The following is an 18,325-nucleotide window of genomic DNA, read 5'->3' as shown; positions in this document are numbered from 1 at the left end:
ACTATAGAAGTATAGAAAATACCCCTTTATTCAATTAAGACAGACTACGTCTCTGGATATAAGATAAAATAATACAAACTTTAGGGATTTAAGTATATATATATATATATATATATATATATATACACACATATATATACACACACACATACACTGAGGATTTTATATGTATATTATATATACATATTTATTATATATATACATATATACATTTGTATAAGTGTACACTTATATATATGTATATGTATATATATACACATATATATTAAGTATATATATGTACATTTTTTTTTCATGTATATATTCAGTTACTAGTTTTACACAAACAAACAAAAAAACCTCAGGATTTTAGCCCCTAAAATACCACTGGAATATCTGAGTATGAAAAACTAGAAATGTAATCAATTTCTAAGGAGATGTGGACGGTCTTCAGAAAAGTGGGTGCCAGAGAACCAAGAGCCCTCAGGACCCTCTACCTCTCATCTACCCTCTTCTGTGAGAAGAAGCAGGAGGTGATGTGAGGGTGGCTTTATTGTCTCCATGTGACTTTCCACAAACCAGAGGACAGGCTGCCTGCTCTTCTAAACTCAAATTCATTCATCTTCATGAACAAAAAGGAAAGAAGTCTCTTCTTCTAGCTCAACCAAAAACAAATCTCGTTGAAAAACTTTAAGTATCCCAAATCCAATCACTGTGACCTAGAAGTGAAGTCCTTTGATTGGTTCAGCTTGGGTTAGGTCCCTCCCCCTTAACCAGTCACTGAGGCCAAGAAGAGTGGTTCATGTACAAAATGGCAGCTCCCATTTGGATCCCAAGGATAGAATGAGGAGTGAAGCAAGTCCCCAAAAGGAAGGGATACAGGGAAGCAACTTAATAAATGTCTGCTACAAGTGATTTTAATTGAAATTTTTTACTTAAAAGATGATTATGCCTCAGAGTCAAGATTCTACATGTTCCTTTGTTACTGTTTAGAAGAGGTAGGAAGGATAAAAACTTGGGTAGAAATTAGATTTGACTTATGTTCATAAATGAAATACTGGGTTACTCCGTAAGTGTTCAAGTTGATAATGTTGTAAGGTGAATTGGATCTCAGGAGGAACATTATCCTGGCAGAATTAAACAAATGACGCAGTCAGATGGACAAAGGCTAAACCTGATGACTATGGGGTTAATAAGGTGTAATGCGAATGGAGACAACACAAGGGTGTTGTATTTAGACGCAGTCCCTTCCTCGAGGGGCTATTATTTTAGTTAGAGAAACAAATAACAAACATGTTAAAAATAATTTCTAATACTGTGCTTTGAAGAAAGCAAAATAAGCAGAGAGTGACTTGGTGTGGGTGAAAGCTGCTTCAACTAGGGTTGCTAAGGAAGGCCTTTCTAAGTGTTTGATGTACGAGCTAAGACGACATGAATGATGAGAGGGAGGTGATCACATAAAGGTCTACAGATCAGCATTCCAAGCAGGAAGAACAATGAGGGCAAAAGCCCCTGAGGTGGAAATGAGTTTGCAGTTTGAACATCAGTAATAAGGTCATCATGTCTAAAGTTCATGGACACGCGGAGAATGCTAGAAAAGAAGGAGGGAGGGGCCAGTGTCTTACAGGCCAGAGTAAGAATTGGATTTTGAGCCCAAACTATATAAATAATAAGAAAAGACTAGTGGGTTTGCCATGCAGATAATGTCATTGCTGACTGTCAGTCTTGTCTTGGAGGTAAAAGCCAGTCAAAATGCAGTAAGTTTGAAAGACACTATGAAAAAGATAACAGATCTAAAGTTAGTCATCACCAGGAGTCTTCTGGTAAAAGTTCCAAAATGAGTAAGGTGCCAGATAAGGACTTCTAACAGAAAGAATACAGGCCTCTTTGGTCAATTACTGATGGATTATCTTAAATCATGTTCTTAACTTCCCAGAACTCACTCATATTTATGTCCAATGGCAATGCTATATTCATTATGATGACTGGGGAATCCAAGTCCCCCAGAGACATTATGGAGATGCATTTTTTCCATTCTAGAATCTTCTGGCTCACATCAGCCCTGGTATTTTTGGCTAAAAGCTGAGTCTTGACAGTACTTAATTCTGGAGAACCATCTGTTGGTTTTAAAAATCAGGATATGAGTCCATTTTCCACTGATAAACTTTTCACCACAAAATGGAATGTAAGAGAGTAAAAAACAATCTGATTAGTTCAGAATCCCACGTAGTTCCATTCTAATTAATAATGGCGAATTTCTCTATACCACTGAGAAGTTTCCTTTTAAGTTCATAAAATATTCATTAACTCCACCAACACAGTTTGAGATTCAGTTTTCTAAATTTTTTTTTTAATGTTTATTTATTTTTGAGAAAGAGAGAGACAGAGCATGAACGGGGGAGGGTCAGAGAGAGAGAGAGGGAGACACAGAATCTGAAACAGGCTCCAGGCTCTGAGCTGTCAGCCCAGAGCCCGACACAGGGCTCGAACTCACGGACCGCGAGATCATGACCTGAGCCGAAGTCGGCCGCTCAACTGACTGAGCCACCCAGGCACCCCGAGACTCAGTTTTCTAACAAATATCTAAATTCTTGGTAGAGCCTGCTGTTGGCGATCATACAGCAATGCTTTCAGGACAACTGATAGACTTACCTTGCTTTGTTTATTAAAGCCTCATACCCAGTAGTCTCATGGAAGAACTTAAAAAAACACTTTTACTTCCTTTAGGATACAGCACTTCTTCGGGAAATTATTCTTCATCCTCACTCCAGAATAACACGTTCCAGGGAACGATACACTCACACTCTGGACTATCTGATTTTCTTCTCACCCAGGCAGTCACTTAACCAGCTTCTTGGAAATGTGTAGGATTAAATTCCCTGTGCCCAAGCTACGTGCCTGCCAGAAAAACCGTGAAGCTGCTGTGTGAAAGAAAACAACTTTTTATGGATGTGCTTCAGCTAACTTCTACTCAGAATATGCCTACCGTCTACTTATTACTATAAGTGGCTTTTTGAAAACTGAAAAACACTTATATTGTTGTCCTGCATGCATGATGAATTTTCTCCACTGCTGTACCTCCTCACTACTATCTACTTAAAAATCCCACATTGGGGGCGTCTAGGTGGCTCAATCAGTTAAGTGGCCGATTCTTGATTTTGGCTCAGGTTTGTGAGATCCAGCCCTGTGTCAGGCTCCACGCTGACAGCATAGCGTCTGCTTGGGATTCTCTCTCTCCCTCTCTCTCTGCTCCTCCCCTGCTCACACTTGCTCGCTCTCTCTCTCAAAATAAATAAATAGACTTTTAAAAAAATGCCACAATGATAAGATCATTAGGTGGTATGGTACTAAGACTTACCCCAAAAATCTTGACGGGAGCAATACTAAAAGGGATTTATGTTTAAGAACCTGGTTGGCCACATCAATCGGGTCATGTTTATTGATTAACTGGATGTATAGGGACTCTACTGTACTCTACTCCCCACGAGGCCCTTTGCTTTTGCTTGGACTGGCATCCCGGCACCATATTTTTCTGTGACCTAGCAAAGTTCCTTGATCTAAGCCTCAGTTTCCTCATACGTAAAGTAGAAATAATAATGCTACGTCTATTGCAAGATTATAGTGTGGATAAATTGGGTTAATACATATCAAGGACTCAGAGCAGCCTGGCACACAATGAAAATTAGCCATTACTATTTTGTATAACCTTTCTGGGAAATAAGATAAAGAATAAAAAAATAAAAGTAAAATGGTATGGCATTGTAGAATTAAGAGGGAAATTGTGTAATACCAATTCTTATGTACCACAGAAAGTATAGAGAGAAAAAAAGACATGCAGATGAGAAAGTCTTCACAGAAGTCATGGGGCTTGAGTGAGGCCCTGAGAATTTGGAGAGGAAATGTATGGACATTTATGGACAAAGACACAGAAGCAGGAAAGAATGTGCCCGTGGAACACGGATAAAGGACAAGTCAGTCTTGAAAGAGAAGGAGCATATAAAGGGATACAAAGTTAAAGAAAGATGAAATAGTTTATGGTGAGTCCACTAATTGGGGAAAATAGTCCAAACTTTTTTGGTTAAAAAAAATATATGTGAAATGAAAGATTTTTCCAGAGAAATTATTTATTTCTACCTTAATCTATTCAGTCTTCTATAACAAATTACCATAGCCTGGGTGGCTTGTAAACAACAGAAATTTATTTCCCACAGTTCTGGAAGTTGAGAAATCCAAGACCAAGGTCTTGGCAGATTTGGTGTCTGGTAAATACCCGCTTCCTTGTTTATAATAAGATGGCCATCTTCTTGCTGGGTCATCACATGGTGGAAGGGGTGAAAGAGCTCTCTGGGGTTTCTTTTACAAGGACACTAATTCCATTCATGTGGGCTCCACTCTCATGACCCAAACACTTCCCAAAGGCCCCACCTCCTAATACCATTACACTTGACATTAGGAATTAACATATGAATTTGGAGGAACACAAACATTCAATAGCAATTGAACATGATGTTCCTAGTATGGCAGGTAGGTCCCTATTAATAATTTATCCATGGGATACTGAGTGCTTCCCAGGAAATGGAGGCACCAAACATTTCCTAATCCTACTTCCCCCACCAACCACTACTCACATTTCTATGCTCCTCTTTACAACAAAATCCCTCCAAACAGTTCTTTTTTTAAAAAAAAATTTTTTAATGTTTATTTATTTCTGAGACGGAGAGAGACAGAGCATGAGTGGGAGAGGGGCAGAGAGAGGGGGGGACACAGAATCTGAAGGAGGCTCCAGGCTCTGAGCTATCAGCACAGAGCCCAACGCGGGGCTCGAACTCACAAACCATGAGATCATGACCTGAGCCGAAGCCGGACGCTCAACCGGCTGAGACACCCAGGTGCCCCCCTCCAAAAAGTTCTATACTATCTTTTATTTCTCTCCTTTTACTATCTTATGTTTTTGCCCCACTCACTCCACTAAAACTACTCATGCCAATGACATGCACATTGCTGAAACCAAAAGTCAGTTTTCAGCCCTCATTTTACTTGACTTCTCAGCAACTTTTAACACAACTGACCGTTGCTTCTGCCTTGATACACTTTCTTCCCTTGGTTTCCAGGATATCACATCCTCCTACCCCTGGGTTGTCCTCTCTCATCTCCTTTGGCTTTACTACTTCTCTTCTCCCACCCTCTTAATGTTAGGGCTCAGCTCTTGGTCTTATCTTCTCTATCTAAACTCGCTCTTAGGGCAGCAGGGTGGCTCAGTCAGGTAAGCATCAGACTTCAGGTCAGGTCATGATCTCACTATTTGTGACTTTGAGGCCCGCATCAGGCTCTGTGCTGACAGCTCAGAGCCTGGAACCTGCTTTGGATTCTGTGTCTCCTTCTCTCTCTCTGCCCCTCCCCCACTCACACTCTATCTCTCTCTGTATCAAAAATAAATATGCATTCAGAAAAATTAAAAAATAAATACATAAATTCACTCTCTTGGTTATGTCACCAGTCCCATAAATTTATACTGTCTGTATCCAGGTGACTTTCAAATATATAGCTCTAGTTCAAACATCTCTAATAAACTCCAGACTTGAGGGGCACCTGGGTGGCTCAGTCAGGTAAGCATTAAACTTCAGCTGAGATCATGATCTCATGGTTCGTGAGTTAGAGCTCCACATTGGACTCTGTGCTGTCAGCACAGAACCTGCTTTGGATCCTCTGTCTCCCTCTCTCTCTCTCTCTGCCCCTCCCCAGTCTGCATTCTCTCTCTCACTCTCAAAAGTAAGTAAAACTTAAAAACAAAGAAACAAACAAACAAACAAAAACTTCAGATGGCTTTCCAGGTGAATTCTACCAAACATTTAAGGAAGAGTTAACACCTATTCTGTTCCAAAAGATAGAAATGGAAGGAAAACTTCTAAACTCTTTCCATGAAGCCAGCATTACCTTGATTCCAAAACCAGACAGAGACCCCAAGTGGGATTTATACCTGAGATGCAGGGCTGGTTCAATATCCTCAAAACAATTAACATGGTTTATCACATCAATAAAAGAAAGTACAAGAACCATATGATCCTCCAATAGATGCAGAGAAAGCATTTGACAAAATACAGCATCGTTTCTTGATAAAAACCCTCAAGAAAGTGGGGATAGAAGGAGCATACCTCAAGATCATAAAAGCCATATATGAACGACCCAACACTAATATCATCCTCAATGGGGAAAAACTGAGAGCTTTCCCCCTAAGGTCAGGAACAAGACAGGGATGTCCATTCTCGCCACTGTTATTCAACATACTATTAGAAATCTTAGCCTCTGCAATCAGACAACACAAAGAAATAAAAGGCATTCAAATCGGCCAGGAGGAGGTCAAACTGTCACTCTTCGCAGATGACATGATATTCTACATGGAAAACCCAAAAGATTCCACCAAAAAACTGCTAGAACTGGTTCATGAATTCATCACAGTTATAGGATATAAAATCAATGCACAGAAATCCGTTGCATTCCTATTCACCAACAATGAAGCAACAGAAAGATAAATCAAGGAATCGATCCCATTTACAATTGCACCAAAAACCATAAAATACCCAGGAATAAATCTAACCAAAGAGGTGAAAACTCTATACACTGAAAACTATAGAAAGCATATGAAAGAAATTGAAGAAGACACACACAAAAAAAGGAAAAAAAAGATTCCATGCTCCTGAATAGGAAGAATATTCTAAGTAAAACTTAAATATTGTTAAAATGTCGATACTACCCAAAACAATCTACATATTCAATGCAATCCCTATCAAAGTAACACCAGCATTCTGCACAGAGTTAGAACAAATAATCCTAAAATTTGTATGGACCCAGAAAAGACCCTGAATAGTCAAAGCAATCTTGAAAAAGAAAACCAAAGCAGGAGGCATCACAATCCCGGACTTCAAGCTATACTAGAAAGCTGTAATCATCAAGACAGTATGGTACTGGCACAAGAACACTCAGATCAATGGAACAGAATAGAGAACCCAGAAATGGACCCACAAACCTATGGCCAACTAATCTTTGACAAAGCAGGGAAGAATATCCAATGGAATAAAGACAGTCTCTTCAGCAAGTGGTGCTGGGAAAACTGGACAGTGACATGCAGAAAAATTAACCTGGACCACTTTCTTACACCATGCACAAAAATAAACTCAAAACGGATGAAAGACCTGAATGTAAGACAGGAAGCCATCAAAATCCTAGAGGAGAAAGCAGGCAAAACCTCTTTGATCTTGGCCACAGCAACTTCTTACTCAACATGTCTCCGGGGGCAAGGGAAACAAAAGCAAAAATGAACTACTGGGACCTCATCAAAATAAAAATCTTCTGCACAGCGAAGAAAACAATCAGCAAAACTAAAAGGCAACTGACAGAATGGGAGAAGATATTTGCAAACGACATATCAGATAACAGGTTAGTGTCCAAAATCTATAAAGAACTTATCAAATTCAACCCCCAAAATACAAATAATCCAGTGAAGAAATGGGCAAAAGAATGAATAGACACTTCTCCAGAGAAGGCATCCAGATGGCCAACCGACACATGAAAAAATGCTCAACATCACTCATCATCAGGGAAATATAAATCAAAACCACAATGAGATACCACCTTACACCTGTCAGAATGGCTAACATTAACAATTCAGGCAACAACAGATGTTGGCAAGGATGTGGAGAAAGAGGATCTCTTTTGCATTGTTGGTGGGAATGCAAGCTGGTGCAGCCACTCTGGAAAATAGTATGATGGTTTCTCAAAAACATAAAATGGAACTACCCTACAACCCAGCAATTGCACTACTAGGTATTTATCCAAGGGATACAGGTGTGGGGTTTCGAAGGGACATATGCACCCCAATGTTTATAGCAGCACTATCAACAATAGCCAAAGTATGGAAAGAACCCCAATGTCCATCGATGGATAAATGGGTAAAGAAGATGTGGTGTGTATATATATATATATATATATATATATATATATATATATATATACACAATGGAGTATTACTCAGCAATCAAAAAGAATGAAATCTTGCCATTTGCAACCACGTGGATGGAACTGGAGGGTATTATGTTAAGCGAAATTAGTCAGAGAAAGACAAATATCCTATGACTTCACTCATATGAGGACTTTAAGAGACAAAACAGATGAACATGAGGGAAGGGCAACAAAAATAGTATAAAAACAAGGAGGGGGACAAAACATAAGAAACTCTTAAATATGGAGAACAAACTGAGGGTTACTGGAGGAGTTGTGGGAGGGGGGATGGGCTAAATGGGTAAGGGGCACTAAGGAATCTACTCTTGAAATCATTGTTGCACTATATGCTAACTCATTTGGATGCAAATTTTTAAAAAATTTTAAAAAAGCAACTTTAAACTCCAGACTAGAGTCCATTTGGATGTCTAATAGACATCCCAAATTTCACAAGATCACAGAACTGATCTTTCTCCCCAGACCTGCTCCAGCTACAGTCTTCCCCATCTCAGTTTACTACAATACTATCTTTACAGTTGCTTGAGTCAAAAAAAAAACCTTTCAGTCATTCTTGACTCTTCTCAATCTCCAATCAATATCCAATCTGTCAGGGAGTCCTGTTGGCTCCACTTTTTAAAATATATTCAGGATTAAATCATTTATGGCCATGTTCTCTGCTACCATTCTGATCTGAGCCACCCAAATGTCTTACTTGGATGACTTCAGTGGCCTCCTAACTAGTCTTCCTGCTTCTACTCTTGCCTTCCTACGGCATATTCTCAATAACAACCAGAGTGATACCTTTTAGTCAGAAAATGGCTACAATAAAAAGTAAATAATAACAAGTATTGACACGGATATGGAGAAATTGGGACCCTCATGCAGTGCTGGTAAAAGTATAATGTGGTGCAGCCCTTTTGGAAGACAGTTTGGCAGTTCTTCAAAAAATTAAAAATCTGACCTAGCAATTTTAGTCCTGAGTCTACACCCAGGAGAAACTAAAAACATACATTCACACAAAACTTGTACATCAATGTTCTTAGCAACATTTTCATAAGAGCCAAAAAAATGGAAACAACCCAAATATCCATCAATTGATGAATGGATAATCAAAGTGTGGATATATCTACACAATGGAATATTATTCAGCCATAGATAGGAATGAAGCACTGATACATATTATAAAACATAGATAAACCTTGAAAACATTATGCTAAGTGAAAGAGACCAGACAAAAAAAGGTATATATTAGATGATTCTGTTTTTATGAAACGTGCACAATGGGCAAGTCTCTAGAAGCAGAAAGTCGTGTTTGTCAGGGGTTTAGGGAGGAGAAACGGGGAGTGACTGTTAGAGGCATGGGGTTTCTTTTCCAAGTGATGAAATGTTTAGGAATCAGTGGTGATGACTGCACAATATTGTGAACATATTAAAAATGACTGAATTGTACACTTTTAAAGAGTGAATTTTATGGTATATGAATTATATTGTATATTTTAAAAAAAGACCATAAGGATTCAAGCTTCTTTTCCATGGTTTCCTTGTACAGGACCAGCACCCTGGGCTGAATCTATTACCACACAGGATTTAGTCTTGTCTTTGAGCTTCACGAGTTTCATGGAAGTCAATCAATAAGGAAACTATCCTTATGTGACAAATGGAATCTGAAGTTAGAAGATTTTCCCTAGAAGTACACTTCCGGGAAAAATTTCGATATATCAGAGACTCTCAGGTAATACAATTGAGGCTATCTTTGTGGTTTAGCCCAAAATAAGGAAATATTCTTTGGAAGACTGGTGCTTCTATTGACCAACTCTAAAACATTAGGACACAAAATCAAACTTCAACCAATCCCATATAGGAATTTTTGTCAAAGTAGAATAGCCTATTTCCAGATGATCTGGTTTTATATAGAGATAAAGTTTATGAAGCCAAGAGACACCGAGAATCACATTCTCTTAGACCAACTTTCTCAAATACCAGATGTCTGAACTGAACATTTGGCAAGTATTAGAGGGCAGTCTAAATTCTGATTTGTATTGTTGATTAAATAAATGTCCATATGTTTCTAATACTGGGCATGTAGGTAGCAAAGTCAATATACTGTCATGAGAATTAGGGGCTGATTTATATCCTTGTCTAATCAAATAGTCATCATACTTCCAGGCTGGGGTGAACTCATGATATCTGCAGATGGGCGTAAAAAGTTGTACAGATTCAGCAAAGAACTCTCAATCTTCTTATTTGGGCAAGCACTTAGTTGAGAGCTGAGCATTTGTGCTGTTAGACATGGAAGGTGTAATTTGCATCTGAAAAACTCCAAGTGTAGGTTTTTTAATCAACTGCCTCTATCATGAAAGTATTTCAATAGAAGCCCCGCAAAACATGTAATTCGGTCTAGACTTACATTTTGATAAACTAACTCCAACCTGTACCCTCCCTGCATTTGGAGTTAAAGTGTATTAGTTTGGGACACTACACTACAATGCTATTCTCTATAAATGTTTACTGAATGACTAAATGAATGACTAAATAAATGTATATTATAATATCAAGACAATGATAGAGTTGAATATTTTTCTTATATACTTCTAATAGGTATGCCAGGTGCTATGCTGTACATGAACCATTCTCAGATGACAAAGAGTCTGGAAGTTTTTTCCAACAACTTTATGTTCTAGGTTGTTTCCTTATGTGTCTTCCCCACTACATGGTAAGCTCTTTGATGATATTTTCACCCCTGCATCCTCCACATAATGCCTACTCTAGTTCAAGGCCCATAAGCAGATTCTCAAAACAACAGCAACAACAACAACAACAAAAACCAAAAAAAAAAAAAAAAAAAAAACCCAATAGGAAAGGCATAGTGAATAGAACTAATTGGGGTTGTGCTTTAAGCTTCAAGTTTCTGGGTGTAAAGCATGTTTGAAGGTATAAAGACAGACCTACTCTACTCCAGAAGCTTAAAGAGGACAGCTATAATGTTTTCCCTTCCTTTAGCAGCTGGAGTGTAGATCAATGACTAATCATGGCCAGACAGACCTTTCTGTAGGGACTTTGAATCTAGAGGAAATGACTCAGATGCAGGGTTACTTAGAGTTTGAGGCATCAGTGGCAGAACTGTGAATTCACAGTACAGCTGCGGCTCTCCAGAGACAGTGGGAACAGAGCAGATTCCTAAGTAGCCCATTCCTACTGTAGGAATCAATGGCCTCTTCTTGCCCATTATCTTCATTCCTGCCCCAGCCTGGCTCTCCAGATTTCTGTCCATTCACGATCTACCCAAGAAAACTGAAGAGTTCTCTTGACGGCAATCAGAAAGTACAAAAATACTAAGGTTACCCTTCCTACTCATTTCCTTCAAAGACTTACCACTACTTACCCATTAACTCACTCAAATAATGCTTACGGTTTTCCAGCCACACTGCTCTCTCAGACTTTCCTAGCCTTTCTGTGAAATAAAGGTATGTTTAAAAAAAATCTAAATGTCTATTTCCATTTTAAATATCTAATATATTGAAATAACATTTTCCCACTATTTTAAGGAAATGAAGAAAGTAGCGTAAGAAATTAAAAAAAAAAAATCCAATATGCATACAATGGCCAAAGATGGCAACCACCAAAATGTGCCTCGTTGGATGAACAGATTTAAAAATGTGGTGTATCCATGCAATGGAATATTTTTCAGCCATAAACAGCAATGAAATGCTGGTCCATAGTTGTATAAAAACACTATGCTAAGTGAAAGAAGCCAGATAATGGAGATGGTTGCATAGCATTGTGAATACACTAAATGCCACTGAATTTACCCTTTAAAATGGTTAAGATGGTGAGTTATATGTATCTCATCAAAATAAAAAAAGAAAATCCAATATACAAAAAAATTAGAAGCGATATCAAAGAGAATATTTAAAACAAGATCCCTTCTGTTTATAATAGAGCAGGGTGGCCTGTCAGAAGAATTTTTCGGCTGGCAGAATCTTTGTGGTTGTGACGTTTCCTCAGAACTCTCAACAGAGTTATCGATCGTTATGTTAATCCAGTTTTCATATTAAGAAATAACCTATGTTTTGGTGAGTGGAAAATAAAGCTCATTCAAAAGGCTTTTCATTTATCTCTGATCACAGTCACATACCATTTCATTTAGATATCCGTAAGGATGTTGTGAAAATGAAGTATAATTTAATGGATCTTGATGGATATAATTTTTCTGCTCTGGCAAAGTTGAAAGTTCTTTCTTACATAGTAGCATCAGTTACTCAACTTTCCAAAGATGTAAGACTTTACATGGGGAAAATAGGCTGAAGATACTGGGATTTATGTCACTCTTCAAACTGAGATAACAAAAATGCGCTGCTAGTTTCTATCCCATAATTCATAGCTCGTTATTGAAAAATTATTTCAAGTTTGTTCAGTGGAATCCTGGGAAATGACATTTACTCAATTTTTTATTCTAGAATTTTAAAACTTGTTTGTCTTTTATTTCCATCATTTCCACATTTCCCCCCAAATCTCACATACAGCAGGGGTAAAAAAAAAATATATGTGAGTACATACCCTCACATATACATCTAAGACCCTCAGTTATTGCTTTCCATCCCCAACAGAACTGAAAAAGAAAACCCCACAAAATAGCAAGTATCCAACTTTCAAAGTATAGGTTTCAGTCTATTTGTATCAAAGCCAGAGTTAGTGTCTTTTCATTCTACTAAGGATCCAAAATGGATTTCCTGATTTACATTTCCTAATTACTACTGAGGGTAAACTGAAATACCGTTAACTTTAAGTTCTATTTCTCAACTTATTAAAAAATGTGTGTTGCTTAAAAAGAAATTTTCAGTAACCTCTTGGGAGAAAAACCTCAATATTTCCCCATCCAGGTTGCTTGGAGGGAACCATCTTAATGCTTTTGCAAATACTCAACGTGTTTCCTTTCAGAAGTTGTTAAAATACAATTACTGCATTTACATGTAGCGAGAGGCTTCATCAAAGTGGCTTTTCACTGCAGCCTCTTTAGAGCAGGTGCCTGTCATTAAATATGGTTCTCTCACCTGATTCATTTCCCATGCTCTGGAGGGCTCTATGTGAGAGCACTAACTCACTCTGCATTCATAAGGAAGATGTTATTGCCAATTCCACGAAGCCTTCTGAGAAACTCATCAGTGCTACAAACTACTGACCTTACCCTAAACCCATCTGCTTGCAGGCTAGCTGACTCAACGTCTCCTGCCAGCCATCCGCACACACGTGGTGTTCTTTGGCAGATCTGTGAGCCGTCAGGAATGAGGAGGAGCTCACATTTTTAGAGAGGGTCACTGCGGAGAAAAAAAAAAAAGGGAAAACCCTAATTAGAAACATTTCTGCTCAGGAAACCAAAGGCTAACTTATGCTTTCGCTTTGCTTGCATTTGTGTTTCATTGTTTTAATTAAGAACCACTTGATGAGTGCTTGCCCTGTGCTTAGCACTGCTCTCAGTGTTGTGGAAGACTGCAAAAAGTGAATTAGAAATGTTCTCTGCCCTCCAGGAACCACAGGCTCTAGTGAAAGACATGGCAGTTCTTAACTTTTCTTTACGACTTACAAGACGACCAGAGGCAGCACTCAAATCCCTTGAGTTTATCCAGTGATTTGCACAGCTATCAGGGTTTAGTTGTCACTTTGTTCATTTCCTTTCAAGAGAGTATGTGAGAAGGCAAGGGTAGCCAAGCGATGTTAAGTTAGGACTAATTTGGTATATGCTCTAATTCCTATTTTACAATAGAGCATCCTCTCTACTTCCTACGCCATAGATTACTTGTAAAACACTGTGCAATTAATCACAGCACAAATGATGATCATGGTGTGGCCAGATGATGCAAAGGACTGACATAAGAGCTTAGTGAATGGAAGGATGATGAGTATGGAACAATAGAATTAATCAAACCCAAGATTACAAACTGCAACACTGGATACTGGTGGGAGATGCCTTTAGGTCCTGTCCATGTAAGGAGCTAGGTAGATATCTATTTCCTTTGGATCTAGAGCAAGAGCACAGGGAAGGCGGAAGACCCGCTTTTTTAAAAATAATCAATAATAATTTATTTCAAAACTTTGAATATAGTTTGTTGGACTTTCCATTAGCATTTTACATTTTTTTCTCTTTGTTTTCCCTCCAAGATCTTATTTAAATTCAACTTAGTTAACATACAGTGTGGTATTAGTTTTAGGAGTAGAATCTAGTGATTCATCACTTACATGCAACACTCCGTGCTCATCACAAGAAGCACCCTCCTTAATGCCCATCACCCACTTAGCCCATCCCCCCACCACCTCCCCTCCATCAACCCTCAGTGTGTTCTCTATCATTAAGTCTCTTATGGTTTGTCTCCCTCTCTGTTTTTATTGTATTTTAATTTTCCTTCCCTTCCCCTGTGTTCATCTGTTTTGTTCCTTCAACTCCACATGAGTGAAATCATACGATATTTGTCTTTTCCTAACTGACTTATTTCACTTAGCGTAACACATTCTAGCTCCATCCACTTTGTTGCAAACGGCAAGATTTCATTCTTTCTGATTGCCAAGTAATACTCCATTGTATATACATACCACCTCTTCTTTATCCATTCATCAGTCAATGGACATGTGGGCTTTTTCTATAATTTGGCTATTATTGATAAAACTGCTATAAACATTGGGGTGCCTGTGCCCCTTTGAATCAGTACTTTTGTATCCTTTGGGTAAATACCTAGTAGTGCAATCGCTGCATTGTAGGGTAGTTCTATTTTTAACTTTTTGAAGAACCTCCATATTGTTTTCCAGAGTGGCTGTACCAGTCTGCATTCCTACCAACCAGTGTTAAGAGGGTTCCCCCTTCTCCGCATCCTCGGCAACATCTGTTGTTTCCTGAGTTGTTAATTTTAGCCATTCTGACAGGTGTGAGGTAGTATCTCGTAGTTTTGATTTGTATTTCCCAGATGATGAGTGATGTTGAGCATTTTTCATGTGCCTTAGCCATTTGTATGTATTCTTTGGAGAAATGTCTATTCATGTGGAAGACCCACTCTAATACCCTATTCCAGGAGGTGTCAATGATATCAGAATGACAGAATATTAATAATTGTTGAAGCTGGGTGATAATAAAGAGTCTAAAAATTGTATTCTAGCAGCTATATGGTCATAACAATTTAAACCCAGATGTTTTTACATATATTATGGACATTTCAAATAACAAAATAACTTAGGGGGAAATGTTCTGTGCGTTGGAAATAACATCTATGAATCCCTACTGCCAGCTGTTATCATAGTAAAACAAAACAGATGAAATTGGTCAGTAAATCCTGTGAAGTCACTTAAGACTTATTAAGCTCAAATAGCTGATAGGTGTTCCAGTGGGTGGCCAATGGCAGAAACACACAGCTCACCACAGTCCCACTCATCAGAACTGTCCAAGCAGTCGGCTTCACCATCACACCAGCGCTCACGGGACACACACTCATGGTTCGCGCATTCGAGTTCATCGTCTTGGCAAAATGCTGGCATGGGGAACAAGAAGCGAGACGATGGAAACATTAAACAAGTATGATCATCATTCACATGCACATTATCATCTGTCAGCAGGAGCAGGGAAGGAAGAAAAGCCGCGGGTCTCTGAGGCCTCCAAACAGGTTTCAGGACAGAATAACTGAATTGGTAAAAACTCCTATCACAGATGCCAATCCATACAAATATCGAGCATTTAAATGATACTACCATCTCCAAGTCACTAAATTGTCTAGTTCTGACACCAGGATTGAAAAAGTGGTACCCAGAGCAGCAGAACTTCGAAAGATTGAGAGAACAGCATTAAAATCTGATGTGGCATGAGGCAAGCACTGGGGATGAGCAGAATGAAGTGACCACAAGATGGAAACCAGCTCTGTCCACATACATGGATAATGTTTATTCTTTAAAAAATCTCCACTATTAAATGACTCCCTGAATCACATACTAATTCTGCTGGGTTTTTATTTTTATTTATTTATTTATTTATTTATTTATTTTTTAACGTTTATTTATTTTTTTTGAGACAGAGAGAGACAGAGCATGAACAGTGGAGGGTCAGAGAGAGGGAGACACAGAATCTGAAACAGGCTCCAGGCTCTGAGCTGTCAGCACAGAGCCCGACGCGGGGCTCGAACTCACGGACCGCGAGATCATGACCTGAGCCGAAGTCGGCCACTTAACCGACTGAGCCACCCAGGCGCCCCTCTGCTGGGTTTTTAAAATCATAGTGACACTCCTTGATTGCTCACCTGCCTAACATCCATTTCCTTTCTTTCTCCTTTTTTAAGGGGACCTGATTCTGTTCAGCTTCCCACAGCTCCAGAAGATCTTGACTAGTGTAAGTGGGACATTGCATTTTCTAGCTACAACTATTTTTCTTCTGAGTACAGTTACTAGCCCAACGGAAAAGATGGGACCCAAGATCAGAGTTCTGGCCTACCATTTCTGGGGTTGTGCTTTCCAAGATAGTTCCTACCCAAACCCTGCTGGCCAGATCATGCATCCCAACCTGGGACAGGGGCAGCCTGAAGGAAACAGCATTTTTTCTAATTGGTTTTCACTAAGGGGTGCTTCTTTTTGCAATCCAGCTATTTAGGTGGTATCTTTTCTAATTCACACAAAGACCCCTGAATGCTAGCTGGAACCTTGTTCAAAGTTGGCCAATCTGAGTGAACCCTTAAGTGATATTCCAGAGATGAGGGCAAGGTCATCATCACTCCTTCTCACTGGATATGATCAAGAAAGCATGGCATCTCAGTTACTCTTGGCAGCCATCTTTTGACTCTCGCAGACCTAGTCTGAAGTCAAGCTGAACTTAAAGAATCTAAGAAGAGGTGCTGAACTCCAACATCTAGCCTCAAGAATCCTTCCTGTACTTGACTTTTAAAATGATAATACAAGACATAGTGATACATATGATATAAAATAAAATAAAATAAAATAAAATAAAATAAAATAAAATAATAAAATAAAATAAAATGAAATAAAAAAGTCTTCACTGTTTAAGTCAGCCTGAGCTGGGCTTTCTGTTACTAGTAGATAAAATATCTTGAGAGATAATTTTTTTCTGGTTCTCAAAGTAGTGGCCATTCATTTAGAAAATGTAGAAAAGACAGAAAAGCAAAAACACTTAATAATCCCACCACCTAGAGATAAGAACTGTAAACTGTTTCTGTGACTTTCTGATCTTTTCCTATATGTGGGTATCAGCACTTTAAAAATTCATGACAATAGTGCACATAATACTTTATATTTTGTTTTATTTGCCTAATGACATGTAATGAACCCAGGAGAAATTATTCTTTCCATTTGATTTTTAATGTTTGCATATTATTGCATTTTAGGGCTGTATTTTCTGTCCCCTTTTTTTATATAGTTGGATAAAATTATAATTTTTCCATGTGATAAATAATACTAGAATAATATCACTGTGCATATAATTTACACATGTTTATGTTCTTGCATATATTTTTATAAGTGGAGATTTGTTCGTAAGATCTGAACATACTAAAAGCTTTTGATACATATTTCCAAATTTCTAGATTACTTTCAAAATTAGAGGTAATCAGTGTTTAACATATAAAAAGTTGTGTTGGTCCATTCAAGGTAAGCACTTACAACAGTTTTTCTCATCCATGGCATCAGGGCAGTCTGGGAACCCATCACAGATAACTGTGTGCTTCAAACATTGTTTATTGGATGGACATTCCCAAAGATCTCTCTCTTTACAGCCTGAAGACAGAAGAAAAGGTTATTTGCAATAGATGTGGAGATAAAAATAATGATGGATTTGATGAAGCAACGTAGAAAAATTATAGCGCAAAGTCATGATTTCTTTCTTCTTAAAAAGTCTTGACTTCTGGGGGTGCCTGGGTGGCTCAGTCAGTTAAGTGTCCGACTCTTGATTTTGCTCAGGTCATGATCTCACGGTTCATGAGATGGAGCCCCACGTCAGGCTCTGCACTGGCAGCACGGAGCCTGCTTGGGATTCTCTCTCTCCCTCTCTCTCTGCCCCTCCCCCACTCACATGCTCATTCTCTCTCTCCTCTCTCTCTCTCTCAAAATAAATAAATAAACATTTTTAAAAAAGGCTTGGCTTGACTTCTGTATACCATGAAAACTGTAATTTTTAGAGCAGAAATATTCGATAATCTCCATGCTGCAATAGGACAGCTTTCGTAAGAGAAGATCGAAAGTGACATATGGGAAAAGGGGGAAAAAATGGAAAAACAGCTATACACTGATGCTCATCTTTAGCTGTTCTTTTTGCCCTCGGAGTCCATTTGCCAACGCATTAGACTCAACTATGAAATGATAACTTATGCTTTAA

At 38.5% G+C, this 18,325-nt stretch overlaps 1 protein-coding gene across 6 annotated transcripts in view; it reads right to left on the bottom strand.

Moving 5' to 3' along the window:
- CORIN (corin, serine peptidase) overlaps nucleotides 1-18,325 on the bottom strand; it is a 250,937-nt gene that overhangs the window by 36,592 nt on the left and 196,020 nt on the right. For 5 of the 6 annotated variants that reach the window (XM_042936456.1, XM_042936458.1, XM_042936459.1 and 2 more), the window contains 3 exons: nucleotides 17,614-17,727; nucleotides 15,375-15,485; nucleotides 13,160-13,289 (listed from right to left, as the gene is read on the bottom strand). In XM_042936456.1, coding sequence (XP_042792390.1) covers nucleotides 13,160-13,289; nucleotides 15,375-15,485; nucleotides 17,614-17,727 — 355 coding nt within the window. The remainder of the gene's footprint in view (nucleotides 1-13,159; nucleotides 13,290-15,374; nucleotides 15,486-17,613; nucleotides 17,728-18,325) is intronic. The other variant, XM_042936455.1, reaches the window with a different exon arrangement.

Source organism: Panthera leo, chromosome B1, assembly GCF_018350215.1.
Source record: "Panthera leo isolate Ple1 chromosome B1, P.leo_Ple1_pat1.1, whole genome shotgun sequence".
NCBI lineage: Eukaryota > Metazoa > Chordata > Mammalia > Carnivora > Felidae > Panthera > Panthera leo.
The sequence above is the reverse complement of the archived record's forward strand: the minus strand, read 5'-3'. Positions and strand labels throughout refer to the sequence as shown.